Source organism: Rhododendron vialii, chromosome 4a (genome assembly GCF_030253575.1).
Source record: "Rhododendron vialii isolate Sample 1 chromosome 4a, ASM3025357v1".
NCBI lineage: Eukaryota > Viridiplantae > Streptophyta > Magnoliopsida > Ericales > Ericaceae > Rhododendron > Rhododendron vialii.
In genome coordinates, this window is record NC_080560.1 from 11,744,552 (window position 1) to 11,758,297 (window position 13,746).

At 37.2% G+C, this 13,746-nt stretch overlaps 1 protein-coding gene across 1 annotated transcript; it reads right to left on the reverse strand.

Annotated features, from left to right (window-relative positions):
* Window positions 1-1,390: 1,390 nt before the first annotated feature.
* Window positions 1,391-13,746, reverse strand: LOC131323673 (uncharacterized). Its single transcript, XM_058355520.1, has 4 exons — window positions 13,601-13,746; window positions 11,923-13,295; window positions 2,403-2,776; window positions 1,391-2,345 (listed from the first exon to the last, which is right to left on the reverse strand). Exons 2-4 carry the CDS (start codon window positions 13,046-13,048, stop codon window positions 1,566-1,568), a joined length of 2,280 nt encoding a protein of 759 aa, XP_058211503.1. The 5' UTR covers window positions 13,049-13,295; window positions 13,601-13,746; the 3' UTR covers window positions 1,391-1,565.

Genomic DNA, 13,746 nt, shown 5'->3' on the forward strand with positions numbered 1-13,746 from the left:
ATTTTACCTAAGCTTTTATCAAGTAGCGAAATGTATTTTACCTAAGCTTTTATCAAATTACTGCAAGTGGGTTTTCTCGGTTTTAGGTTGCTATAATAGCTAATATTTTATTTTTGCTATTCTGATGTACATACTCTAATGGAACAACAAAATAAAAAGGGAGGAAAAACTCTTTTGTACTTTTGTTTTTTTTATTTTTAAATATTTATATATTTATATATTAGTTTGCCTTCTTTTTGGTTCACATACATAAATTTTGATTAGCCCAGAGCGAAATAAATTATTGGTTCCGCCCTTGGACCCCAATAGTATGGCAAAAAAAAAAAAATTTGAGTAACTTCACGTTAAAAGTGGAGCGCTTGCATACAAATTAAAAATAAAGCACCAAAATCAAAACCCAAAAAAAAAAAAATCAGTAAAATGAATTACCTACCTATATAGAAGGAAGATAAACTAGGGAAAAAACGGTGGAAAAAGAGAGAGGAAGAAAAGGTATTGTTGAGGTGTGCCAATGGGGGGAAACATCGTCCGCATTCATCGGTCCACGTATTGGTCCGCATTCATCGGTCCACGTATTGCTCCTTGCGTTAGCCGTACGTTCAAATGACCAAATATGGTCCGACTTGGAATTTAGCTTTTTGACCCTATGGATCGAGTAACAAATTGAAATTTTAGTCATCACTTGACTGGATTGAGAAAATAGCACTCGCAGACAACACAAAGCTCATATATAATATTTTCCCATCATAAAAAAATGATACTCCAATAGTTTTTAATGTCTGATTAATAGTACTATATGTGAAACGATGGAAACCCCCGAAAAACTACTCCTACGTACGATTGCGTCAATAATAAATTGAGATCAAAATACCAAACACGATGGAAGAAGAAATACCATAAAAGAGTACTCTTGTTGCTATTGGTTTAGCAAAGAGAACGAGATTCATAAAATCAGAATTTATTACGATTCATTCAGGGATTCAGAGGATTGTACGTAGTAACCGATAACGTACAATTTTAACTTGTAATTAAATAAGGTATATGCATGAAACAAAGAAGATCGAGTAGTTTCTTGCTATTGGGTTATCAAGATCAGATTCATCAAATTAGAAATTGATTACAGTACTACTTTATAATTAAGAGAAATTCACATATATCTCTCTCTCTCTCTCTCTCTCTCTCTCTCTCTCTCTCTCTCTTAGTAAGAGGTGTTAGTGAGGTGGGCTCTCTACAAGAACGGGCCCTAATGATTGAGGAGGTGAATATCCTCATTATCAGCCCTAGGGAGGAGAGAGGTGCAAATCTGTTCCTCCACAACGCAAACCCGATGTCCCCTGACGCAATTCATTCCTCTCAAATTCCAAGCATTAACCTTATGGTCAGTGGCGGAATCAGAATTTGATCCCATTGGGGTCAAGCCATCAAACATATACAACACATATAATTTTGCACTTGTAAACAATGACCCAAAAGATAACAAAAATAATAGAACAATAACCAAAAAGAGATACCGACTTCTAATATATAAGCAAAAAAGCATATCCGTTCATTATATATCATTTCACCTACAATTGACCGCGTCGATTTGTCATATTTTGGAATCGATTCATGATAGCTTCATTTGAAATGCTATCAAAAATCTCTCTCTCAATATAGACAATCAAACTATCATGCATCCATTGATCACCAATCCGGTTACGAAGTCGACTCTTCACAATCTTCATAGCAGAAAAAGCCCTCTCTACTGTTGCAATCGAAACAGGTAAAACTAAGGCCAACTTCAACAGTTTGTATACCAATGGATACCCTATATCTCTTCGGGTCTCGACCATCTTTTGAGCAAGATCACCAATTCCTTTTAAATTTGAAAACTCAAAACTAGAGCGCACATCAATGATGAAATTCTCAAGTTGATCCAAAATTGCCAAAAGTTCAATACACGAGAAGTCTTTAGGATAAAATTTGGCAAAGCGGTTCAACCTTTGCTTGTCAAAACTTGCAAATGAGTTGGATGGATTTAGGCATGCAACACAAAGAAGCAACTCGGTGCTCACCTCATTAAAACGATTGTCTAGCTCTTGGAGTTGCCTATCGATAACCGTGTTCATAACCTCAAAATGATAGTGATGAGAAATTTTCTTTTCGTGAGCTCTACGCCTTGATCTTCCTTGAGCAACATAGAGGCCTTCCTTGCTAGGAACATCAATATTATTGCCTCTACAAAAAGCAGAAACTTCATCCATCAAACTACTCCATCCACTATCACTCATCGATTGGAGTCGTTGCTTGCATACTTGAATTTGTGTCATGGCATTTACAATGTCTTGCTCTTTTCTTTGTAATGCCTACGACAAGTCATTTGTAATTCCCAAGACAGATTTCATCAAATGTAGATTGAATACAAAGTCAAAAGATTGCATTCCCTTCAATAAACAGAAGGCTTCTAATTTTTGATCTGAGGAAGATGCATCCTCTACTACAACATCAAGCACATCAATCACAGAATCGAACATGGTAACCACGCTAAGTAAGGTGCCATAATGTGATCCCCAACGTGTATCACTAGCGCGACTAAGAGTGGTCTCTTGATTAAGGCCTTTGCCACTTGTAATATCACCGAGACTAAGGGCTTTAATAATTTGGGCAGCTCGGTTCTCCCGAAGAGCATCACGACGTTTGCATGAGGCTCCAACAACATTAACAATATTAGAAACCAAGCAAAGAAGTCGGCAATATGGACATGATTTTTTGCTAAGGCCACAAGAACTAATTGAAGCTGGTGAGCAAAACAATGAACATTGTTGAAAATGTATGCATTATAATTTGTGAAAATTTATATGCATCTCTATTAATTATTTTGATGATTAATTCAATGATATTTTTATTCGGCAAATACAAAATTATCGAAAAGTCGATTCCCGAATTAAATATTTTCGTGACCTTGAAATATAGCATAAAGTCTCTTGGATTCATGATTTATATTTACAAAGACTTTATTGAGCTCAATACATGCTTTAACGGATTTATTTAGATGAAATTGTGAGCCACAGGTTGACGAACCGGCTGACAAGCCGGCTGTCTGAACAGAAAGCTGTGACAACCGGAAACCATCATATGACCCACCGGACGACCACCCGGATGACCACTCTGTCAAACGGCTAGTTCTAACGGCTAGTTCCAACGGCTAGTTCTAACGGCTAGTTCTAACGGCTAGTTCCAACGGCTAGTTTCAACGGCTAGTTTCAAACGGCTAGTTTCCAACGGCTAGTTTCCAACGGCTAGTTCCAACGGCTAGTTTCCAACGGCTAGTTTCCAACGGCTAGGAAGCATATGGATGGCTATATAAGGCATCAAGAACTCATTAATGAGTACATACACAAGCTACAACATTCCATATTATTGCAAGAGCAAATTCTCAAAAGATCAAAACCAAAAATTCTCATTGTTCTTCCACTTTCATATTATTCTTGAGAGAAAATTTGTACAAGTCGTGAGCGATAATTTTCATACCTTCTTCACATACTTGTATTTCCTAAGTAAGTGTTTGAGTCAAACACTTGAAAGCTTAGAAGACCAAATTCGGGTTGGAATTTGGGTGTTATTGTTTTTGAGAAGTTTTCGGAGAAAATTCTTGCGGTTGTGCTAGCTCCTCGGGAAAGCTAGAGGCATTCGGTTCTTGTAAGCACCCGCAAGACTTACAAGTTGTAATCTTTTAAAGATTAGTCTAACCTTCAAGTAATTGCTTGAGGAGAAGTGGAGTAGGGCCGGACCGTGGACAAATCCGGACCGAACCACTATAAACGGGTTCTATCTCTCTATCTCTCTATTTTGATTGCATACTTATTGTTTGCATATATTGTTAGAGATAAAATTTTATTGGTAATTATTACTAGCAATCCTATTCACCCCCCCTCTAGGTTGCATAATTTGGGTAACAATTGGTATCAGAGCCTCGGCTCTTGTTTGTAGATTTAACCATCTAAGAGTTAAGATCCATGGCAACCACTAGTAATGTTTCTTGTATCGAAGGTCAATCGTCCAATAGACCTCCCTTGTTCACCGGAGAAAATTACTCTCATTGGAAAAATAGAATGATGATCTTTATTCAATCCACGGATTATGATCTATGGAAAATTATCAAAAATGGTCCCATTATTCCTACTAAGAAAGTTGGAGAAGAGACTATGCCTAAACCAGATTATGAGTGGAGTCATTTGGAAAAGGCTTCAATAGAAAAGAACTATAGAGCTATGAACCTTCTTTTTTGTGCTATTACTCCCAATGAATATGATTGTGTTTCCGCATGTGAATCGGCTAAAGAAATATGGGATAAGTTAGAAATGTCACATGAAGGAGATAGTCAAGTTAAGGAGTCCAAAATTGATATTCTTGTGCATAGCTATGAGCTCTTCAAAATGAAACCGGATGAATCTATATCTCAAATGTTTGCTAGATTTGCTAGTATTACTAACGGTTTAAAAGCTCTTGGAAAGATTTACAGTCAATCCGAAATGACAAGGAAGGTGCTCCGTTCCATGCCAACCAATTGGGACACTACCACCTCCATCATCCTACAATCCAAAGATTTCTCAACATACACGATGGACAAGCTCATGGGATCTCTCATGACGGAGGAAATGCATCACAACCTCAAGGGTGAAAAAGAGAAGAAAGTTAAGGATCTTGCCTTCAAAAGTACAACAAGCAAATCAAAAAGCAATGAGGATTCAAGCAACGAAAGTGAGGATGATGAAATGGCGCTCATCACAAAAACGTTCAAGAAACTCCTCAAAAATAGAGCATCTCACAAAGGCAGAGGATTTTCAAGAAAAGATGGAGGCAAAGAAGAAAATAGTAAAAAGGATCCAATCATTTGCTACGAGTGCAAGAAGCCCGGCCACATCAAAAGTGAATGTCCATATGCAAAAAAATATTCAAAGAAGGACAAAAAGAGAGCTATGATGGCCGCATGGGACAATAGTGACGATAGTAGCTCCGATGAGGACGATGAGCAACAAGAGGTCGCTAACTTGTGTTTCATGGCCATCGAAGAAAACGAGGTAGATCTCGACTCATCCTATTCCTTTGATGAATTATTTATTGCCTATAAAGAGTTGAAAGTAGAATTTGAAAAGGTTTTTTCTAAAAACAAATTTCTTAAAAAGGTTGCTAAAGATCTTTCACTAGAAATAGATGATTTAATTGAAGAGAAAGATATTTTGGAGGAAGAAAATGAAAGTTTAAGAACCTCTTTGGAAAAAGAAAAAGAGTATTTGAAGGATACTTCCAAAAACGAATCTTTAGAAAAACAAATTGATGATTTAACTAATTCTCTTTCAAAACTCACTAATGGAAAAGAAAGTTTAGACATTCTTCTTGGAAAACAAATGGTTTCTTTTCACAAGGCCGGAATTGGTTATAATCCCACTCAACACAAAAATCTTTTTGAAAAAGATGTTCCTCCTTCTAGCCATTCTAAATTGACATGTCATTATTGTGGTAAAATTGGTCATATTTCTCCTACATGTCCTATGAAAGGATACTCATCTTCTAATGCAAAAAAGGTTTGGGTTCCTAAGAACCGTATCAATGCTAACCTTCAAGGACCCAAGATGATTTGGGTACCAAAAGTCAAGAATTGATGTGCTATTGTAGGTATGCTTCAAAAGTTCTCTCAAGGAAGGAAGTTGGTACCTTGATAGTGGATGTTCAAGACACATGACCGGTGACAAGAGGGCTTTCAATTCTCTTTCGTCTAAAGATGGTGGACATGTCACATTTGGAGACAACAACAAAGGTAAAATCATAGGAATCGGCAATATAGGTAATTCTCCTATTATTGAAGATGTTTTACTTGTTAGTGGTTTAAAACACAATCTTCTTAGCATAAGTCAATTATGTGATAGAGGAAATCGTGTTATCTTTGAAAAATCCAAATGTATCATTGAAAATGTCAAAAGCAACAAGACACTCTTCGTTGGACAAAGACTTGAAAATGTATATGTTTTTAATCTCAATGATTTAAGTAATTGTGATATAAAATGTTTTTCCGCTTTGAGTGAAAATAGTTGGCTTTGGCATAGGCGCCTAGGACATGCAAGTATGGATGCTATTTCAAAACTCTCTAGAAAAAATTTGGTAAAAGGTCTTCCTAAAATCAAATTTGAAAAAGATAGACTTTGTGGTCCTTGCCAACAAGGAAAACAAACCAAGGTTTCTTTTAAGTCCAAAAATGTTGTTTCAACTACTAGACCTTTGCAATTACTTCATATGGATTTGTTTGGACCAACTCGCTCTCCAAGTCTTTGTGGAAACTATTATTGTCTTGTTGTTGTTGATGATTTCTCTAGATATACATGGGTGATGTTCCTAGCTCATAAGAATGAGGCTTATCCTAATTTCACTAAACTTTGTAGAAGAGTTCAAAATGAAAAAGGATTTGTTATTTCTAACATTCGTACGGATCATGGAAAAGAACTTGACAATTCTTTATATGAAAAGTTTTGTGATGAACATGGTATTGGTCATAACTTTTCCGTACCTCGTACTCCTCAACAAAATGGAGTAGTAGAGAGAAAAAATCGTACTCTGGAAGAAATGGCCCGCACTATGCTTTGTGAAAACTCTTTGCCAAAATATTTTTGGGCGGAAGCCGTTAATACCTCATGCTATATTTTGAATCGAGTTTTAATTAGGCCTATCCTCAAGAAAACTCCTTATGAGCTTTGGAATGGTAGAATACCCAACATTAATTACTTTCATGCCTTCGGTTGTAAATGTTATGTATTAAACAATGGAAAAGATAACTTGGGTAAATTTGATTCAAAATCGGATGAAGGCATCTTTATTGGTTACTCTCTTACTAGCAAAGCATATAGAATTTATAATAAGCGCACTAATCTTGTTGAAGAATCTATTCACGTTTCCTTTGATGAATCTAATCCTTGTGCTACTAAGGATGTTGTTAATAATGATGACTTAGAAATTACACATGAGATTCATGACTTGACAATTCAAGAAAAAGTTGATGGTGATACTCAAGTAGAAAGCTCTCAAATCAAAGAAGATGAAGTTATTAATCAACCTCAAGATGCCATGGGAGACAACCAAGATCTTTCCAAGGATTGGAGATTCGTGCAAAACCATCCAAAGGACTTGATTCTTGGAGAAGTTTCGAAAGGGGTAACCACTCGCTCGTCTCATAGAAATTTTTGTGAAAATCAAGCTTTTGTTTCTCAAATTGAGCCTAAAAACTTTCCGGAAGCTCAAGATGATGAAAATTGGATTTTGGCCATGCAAGATGAGTTAAATCAATTTGAAAGGAATAAAGTTTGGGCATTAGTACCTAAGCCTCTTGATCACACTATTATAGGTACTAAATGGGTTTTTCGTAACAAGCTAGATGAATCCGGAAATATTGTTAGGAATAAAGCTAGACTTGTTGCTCAAGGTTATAATCAAGAAGAAGGTATTGATTTTGAAGAAACTTTTGCACCGGTAGCTAGATTAGAGGCTATTCGCATATTACTTGCCTTTGCATCTTTCAAAAATTTCAAGCTTTATCAAATGGATGTGAAAAGTGCATTTTTGAATGGGTTCATAAATGAGGAAGTTTATGTCAAACAACCTCCCGGCTTTGAAGATCATGTATACCCCGATCATGTTTTTAAACTCTCAAAAGCTTTATATGGTTTGAAGCAAGCACCACGTGCATGGTATGATAGACTTAGTTCATTCTTGCTTGACAATGGCTTTACTCGTGGAAAAATTGATACTACTCTTTTCATTAAAGCCAAAGGTAAAGATATGCTCATTATTCAAATATATGTTGATGATATTGTCTTTGGTGCCACTAATGATAATATGTGCAAAGAGTTTGCTAAGTGTATGCAAGGTGAATTTGAAATGAGTATGATGGGGGAGCTTAACTTCTTCCTCGGACTTCAAATCAAGCAAACTAATGAGGGGATCCTAATCAACCAAGCCAAGTATGCGAAAGAACTTATTAAGAAGTTTGGCATGGAAGGATCAAAGCCAACGAGCACACCAATGAGCACATCAACTAAGCTAGACAAAGATGAGAATGGTAAGGCCGTCAATGAAAAGATGTATCGAGGTATGATCGGCTCATTACTTTATCTCACAGCAAGTAGACCTGATATAATGTTTAGTGTCTGCATGTGTGCTAGATTTCAATCATGTCCTAAAGAATCGCATTTAAAAGCTATTAAACGTATTTTTAAATATGTTGCCGGTTCTCATGACTTAGGATTGTTTTATCCACGTGGAGTTGCATTTGATTTAATTGGTTATTCGGATGCGGATTTTGGAGGTTTCAAAGTTGATCGTAAAAGTACAAGTGGGACTTGCCAATTTCTAGGGCACTCTCTAGTGTCTTGGCATAGCAAGAAACAAAATTCCGTAGCTCTATCTACCGCCGAGGCGGAATATGTAGCGGCCGGAAGTTGTTGTGCCCAAATATTGTGGATCAAACAACAAATGGAGGATTTCAATTTGCAATATGATCATATTCCTATTAAATGTGATAATACTAGTGCAATTAGCTTAACCAAGAATCCAATTCAACATTCTCGAACAAAACATATTGAGATTAGACATCATTTTATAAGAGATCATGTTCAAAAAGGGGATATTGAACTTAACTTTATTAGTACCGACAAGCAATTGGCGGACATTTTCACAAAACCCCTTGGTGAAGAACAATTTTGTTTCATTCGACGAGAACTCGGCATGTCTAATCATTTATGAAAAAGTTGTGTTCTTGATGTCAAAAGTTTTTTTTTGGATTCAATGTTGAGTTGATTGAATTCGTAAATATCATACTTGATGGAGAGTACAAATGATCTTGATAAAGAAATCACCCTCCAAACATTTTATCATATGATTCATTTTCCTGTGTTTGGTATGCAGAAAAACAGTTTTATGGTCTTTAATGCTACTCCTCTTAAACGTTTTCTGGACTTAACCTGCATTTGTCAGTGTAGAGACCCGTATTTTATTTCCATAATTCTTTATGTTTTATTAAGGCATGAGTTGTGATATAAAATGGAGAATGAGTTCGGATGTCGAATGTGCTAGAATTTAGAAGTTCGGGATGCAAGTGTAATATGCATGGGTGTATAAGTGAAGGTGTGTGTAGGGGATAATTCTCCCCCACATATATTTCTTTTCTTTTCCGGGCAGACACACACACGTTTCTCTCTCTACTCCCTCGACCGACTCTCTCTTTTTCTCACCTCTCCTCCAAACTTCTCTCTTCGATTTCATCGCCTTAGAATGAGATTTCGGAAAAATCCCAAGTACTAAAGTTGTTCTACGCGACGAGATCTTCCTATTGATCGAAGAAGAATCATGATCGGAGCACTTTGAGGTTTCCTCCATGTTCGGGCTTGCTTCTAACCCTCGAGGTAGGGATCTCCTACCTTCTTTACATGTTTAAGTGTTGGTTAGATGTACAAGAATCAAGTTTGATCATTTATTTTGAGTCTTGAACAAATCTGTTATATGCTGATAATTTCGTGGGTTTTGGAAATCTGTCTTTTGGGAGCCCTCTGCTAGAAATCACTGGCATTTGTCATGATTAAGACCTCAAGGGGCGGGTCAGGGTCGTGACAGTCAGTCGGATGTCCAAGCGGATGTCCAACCGGACAACCGTGAGGATTGAGACTTATTCAAGCTTTTGCGTTGCTAACTCTGATTTATTAAGTCTGTTACACTTAGTTTGTATGAACTTCATGGCTTAGTGCTTAAATTGTCTCTTATATACTTCGCCGATATGAATTTCTTGTCTCTAAGCTTGCAGGGATAATCATTCTCGGTAATACCCCTCGCATTCTTTAAAAAGCTCTCTTTTAGGGGGAGCATGTATTAAGGGGACACAACAATAAACACCCGAACACAATTTTCTTCCCCTATTCTTGTTCTTTTTGGCGCCACCCCTATTCTTGTCCTATTCGGCGCCGCATCCCCTATCCTATCTCTATTCGGTGCCGCATCCCCTATTATCTCTCTTTCGGCGCAGCAATTCAATCAATTCGGCGCACCATTTCAAACAATTCGGCGCAGCATTTCAAACAATTCGGCGCCGCATCTCTATCCCTTATCCTCAAACACTTCTCTCATACTCTATAAATTCAACAACACTCTCTCTATCTCTTCATCTATCTATCTTTCCTTCTCTCTCGGCCTAAATCTCTCATCAAGCAATGGCAAACATACCGCAAGGGTTACCGTTTGAGTTTTACGAAAGAGATGCCGAACGAGCAGAGTTCAGGTTGTTTATCCAAACCATTTGGATGCAACTCTTTATCTTCATTCTGCTGTGTGCGTTACTTACCATGAGAATACCACCATGGTTCGGATGGAATGTAAATGTGGATACTCTGTGGTATTGGATTGGCATTATAGCTGCCGTTGTAGCAGCCATTATTCGAGAATACGAAAATCAAGGACGCCAAGCTCTCAATGAACGAAGATAGAGTGCTACAGGGCAAGAGCGACATGGTGCTGGAACCATGGCCCTATTGTTTTTCTCTTTTTAGTTTTTTTTATGATGTCACAGGGGGAGAAAAAGCCAAGTTTTAATTGATCTATCTTGCCATTTTGGGCAAATTTAAAAAAAATTGCTTGCTATGATCTGATGATTATTGCTATTACTCGTTGATCATAGATAACTGCTTTGGTGCATGTATTAAGGGGGAGATTGGCATAACTCCTACTTGAATAAAAACTATCATTTTGTGTCATCATCAAAAAGGGGGAGATTGTTGAAAATGTATGCATTATAATTTGTGAAAATTTATATGCATCTCTATTAATTATTTTGATGATTAATTCAATGATATTTTTATTCGGCAAATACAAAATTATCGAAAAGTCGATTCCCGAATTAAATATTTTCGTGACCTTGAAATATAGCATAAAGTCTCTTGGATTCATGATTTATATTTACAAAGACTTTATTGAGCTCAATACATGCTTTAACGGATTTATTTAGATGAAATTGTGAGCCACAGGTTGACGAACCGGCTGACAAGCCGGCTGTCTGAACAGAAAGCTGTGACAACCGGAAACCATCATATGACCCACCGGACGACCACCCGGATGACCACTCTGTCAAACGGCTAGTTCTAACGGCTAGTTCCAACGGCTAGTTCTAACGGCTAGTTCTAACGGCTAGTTCCAACGGCTAGTTTCAACGGCTAGTTTCAAACGGCTAGTTTCCAACGGCTAGTTTCCAACGGCTAGTTCCAACGGCTAGTTTCCAACGGCTAGTTTCCAACGGCTAGGAAGCATATGGATGGCTATATAAGGCATCAAGAACTCATTAATGAGTACATACACAAGCTACAACATTCCATATTATTGCAAGAGCAAATTCTCAAAAGATCAAAACCAAAAATTCTCATTGTTCTTCCACTTTCATATTATTCTTGAGAGAAAATTTGTACAAGTCGTGAGCGATAATTTTCATACCTTCTTCACATACTTGTATTTCCTAAGTAAGTGTTTGAGTCAAACACTTGAAAGCTTAGAAGACCAAATTCGGGTTGGAATTTGGGTGTTATTGTTTTTGAGAAGTTTTCGGAGAAAATTCTTGCGGTTGTGCTAGCTCCTCGGGAAAGCTAGAGGCATTCGGTTCTTGTAAGCACCCGCAAGACTTACAAGTTGTAATCTTTTAAAGATTAGTCTAACCTTCAAGTAATTGCTTGAGGAGAAGTGGAGTAGGGCCGGACCGTGGACAAATCCGGACCGAACCACTATAAACGGGTTCTATCTCTCTATCTCTCTATTTTGATTGCATACTTATTGTTTGCATATATTGTTAGAGATAAAATTTTATTGGTAATTATTACTAGCAATCCTATTCACCCCCCCTCTAGGTTGCATAATTTGGGTAACAAACATAATATGCACATTCATTCTCCCGCAAAATAAGTGACTTTAGTCCATTGAACTCCCCTTGCATATTGCTAGCCCCGTCGTAACCTTGTCCGCGCAATCTAGAAATGCTTAAGTTGTGTGTGGAAAACAAGTCTTCAATTGCATTCTTTAGAGAGAGAGCATTAGTACTAGTAACATGTTTAATACCCACAAAGCGCTCTACCACACATCCCCTTTTATCAACATATCTCAAAGCAACCGCCATTTGCTCCTTCGTTGAAACATCCCTAGAGTCATCAAGGAGAATAGAGAAAAACTCATCACCAAGTTCTTCCATTATAGCATTGGTAGTTTCTATAGCAGCTGCATTGCAAATGTCCTTTTGAATCTTCGGAGATGTGAGTTTAAGATTTTCAGGAGCATTTTTAAGTGAAACAGCTCTAACATTCTCATTTTGCACGCAAAGAAACTTCAAAAGCTCAAGAAAGTTTCCTTGGTTGTTTGGTAGTTCGGATTCATCATGCCCACGAAATGAAAGCCCTTGTCTCAAGAGAAATCGAGCACAATCAATTGATGCTGTCAATCGTACGTTGTAGTCTCTCTTGGCATCATCAGATAGCTTGGAGAAAACAATTTCAATATGCTGCTTTTGATTCAATAAATCTTGACATTTTTTTTGAGCTTGTCTGTGGGCGCCATTAATACTTCTTTTATGAGTTTTCAATCTACGCTTCTTCTTCCAATTTGTATATCCCTCACCCACAAAGCAATCACCACCTCCTTGATCTCCTATTTCAGTTTTGAAAAGATAGCAATAAAGGCAAAATGCAGCATCTTTTGATATACTATACTCCAACCAACTACCATATTCATCAAACCATTTAGAGTTGAATCTTCTCAAGAATCCCGAAAAGTTCCTTTGCGGAAATTGGTGGTTACGAGGTTGGCAAGGGCCCTTTAGTAAGTAAGCCCTCCGAACTTGTTCTCGAATGTTTGGATCATAATCCATAATTCGAGGTCGAAGTCCTGGATCAGCTTGAAGCTCCGGTAAGTCACTTTCTTTACGACTTTGCTTCGAAGGCTCATTGTTAATTGTAGGAGTTGATGATTCTTCGGGATTCTTTCGTTTAAAATACCTCTCCATATCTATAGAAATAAAAGTACAAACTGTTAACAAATTTCTATAGAAAAAAACCTACGTTTTCAATAGTCAATAGTATGCGGATAAAAAAAAAAACAGTCAATAGTATTGTTCCCCAAAAAAGTCACAATCTACAAAATAATGAATTATGTCCCAATTAATTTATATCTAGGGCCATGGGTTAGCTTTTACCTTTGACTTGTTTTGCTCAAAATTTGAGACTGTGGTCCCGGACTCCTAGTTCCCCAATCTACAACCAAAAAAAAAAATCCACAAAGACATTCACTTTGTAAAAAATAATCAATTAGCCCAAAATTAATCCAAAGAATCAGAGACCCACACAACATTCACAAAATGCTTTCCTTTCCCTTGGGCTTGTTCCATAACCATAAACAGTGACTTCCAAAAAACTGTAAAAACAGCCACAAATATTGATGATTTTCATCCCATATCCATTATCCATATAGAGAGAAAAAGCATTTAGAGAGATTGAGTATTTGTGGATCAAATCCACTTTGCACAAAAAAAAAAGGGATCTAAGACTAAGCTACTCACTTGTAAATGGGTCTGATGAGTGATGACTGAAGAAAACTCCAACTCGTCAGCGGTAGTGCCGTAGTGATCAAGATCGAGGGTTTCAAAAAGAATTTTCTTCAAACTGTGTGAGTTCTCTCCGAATCTCCATTCTCCATTTTTTTCCT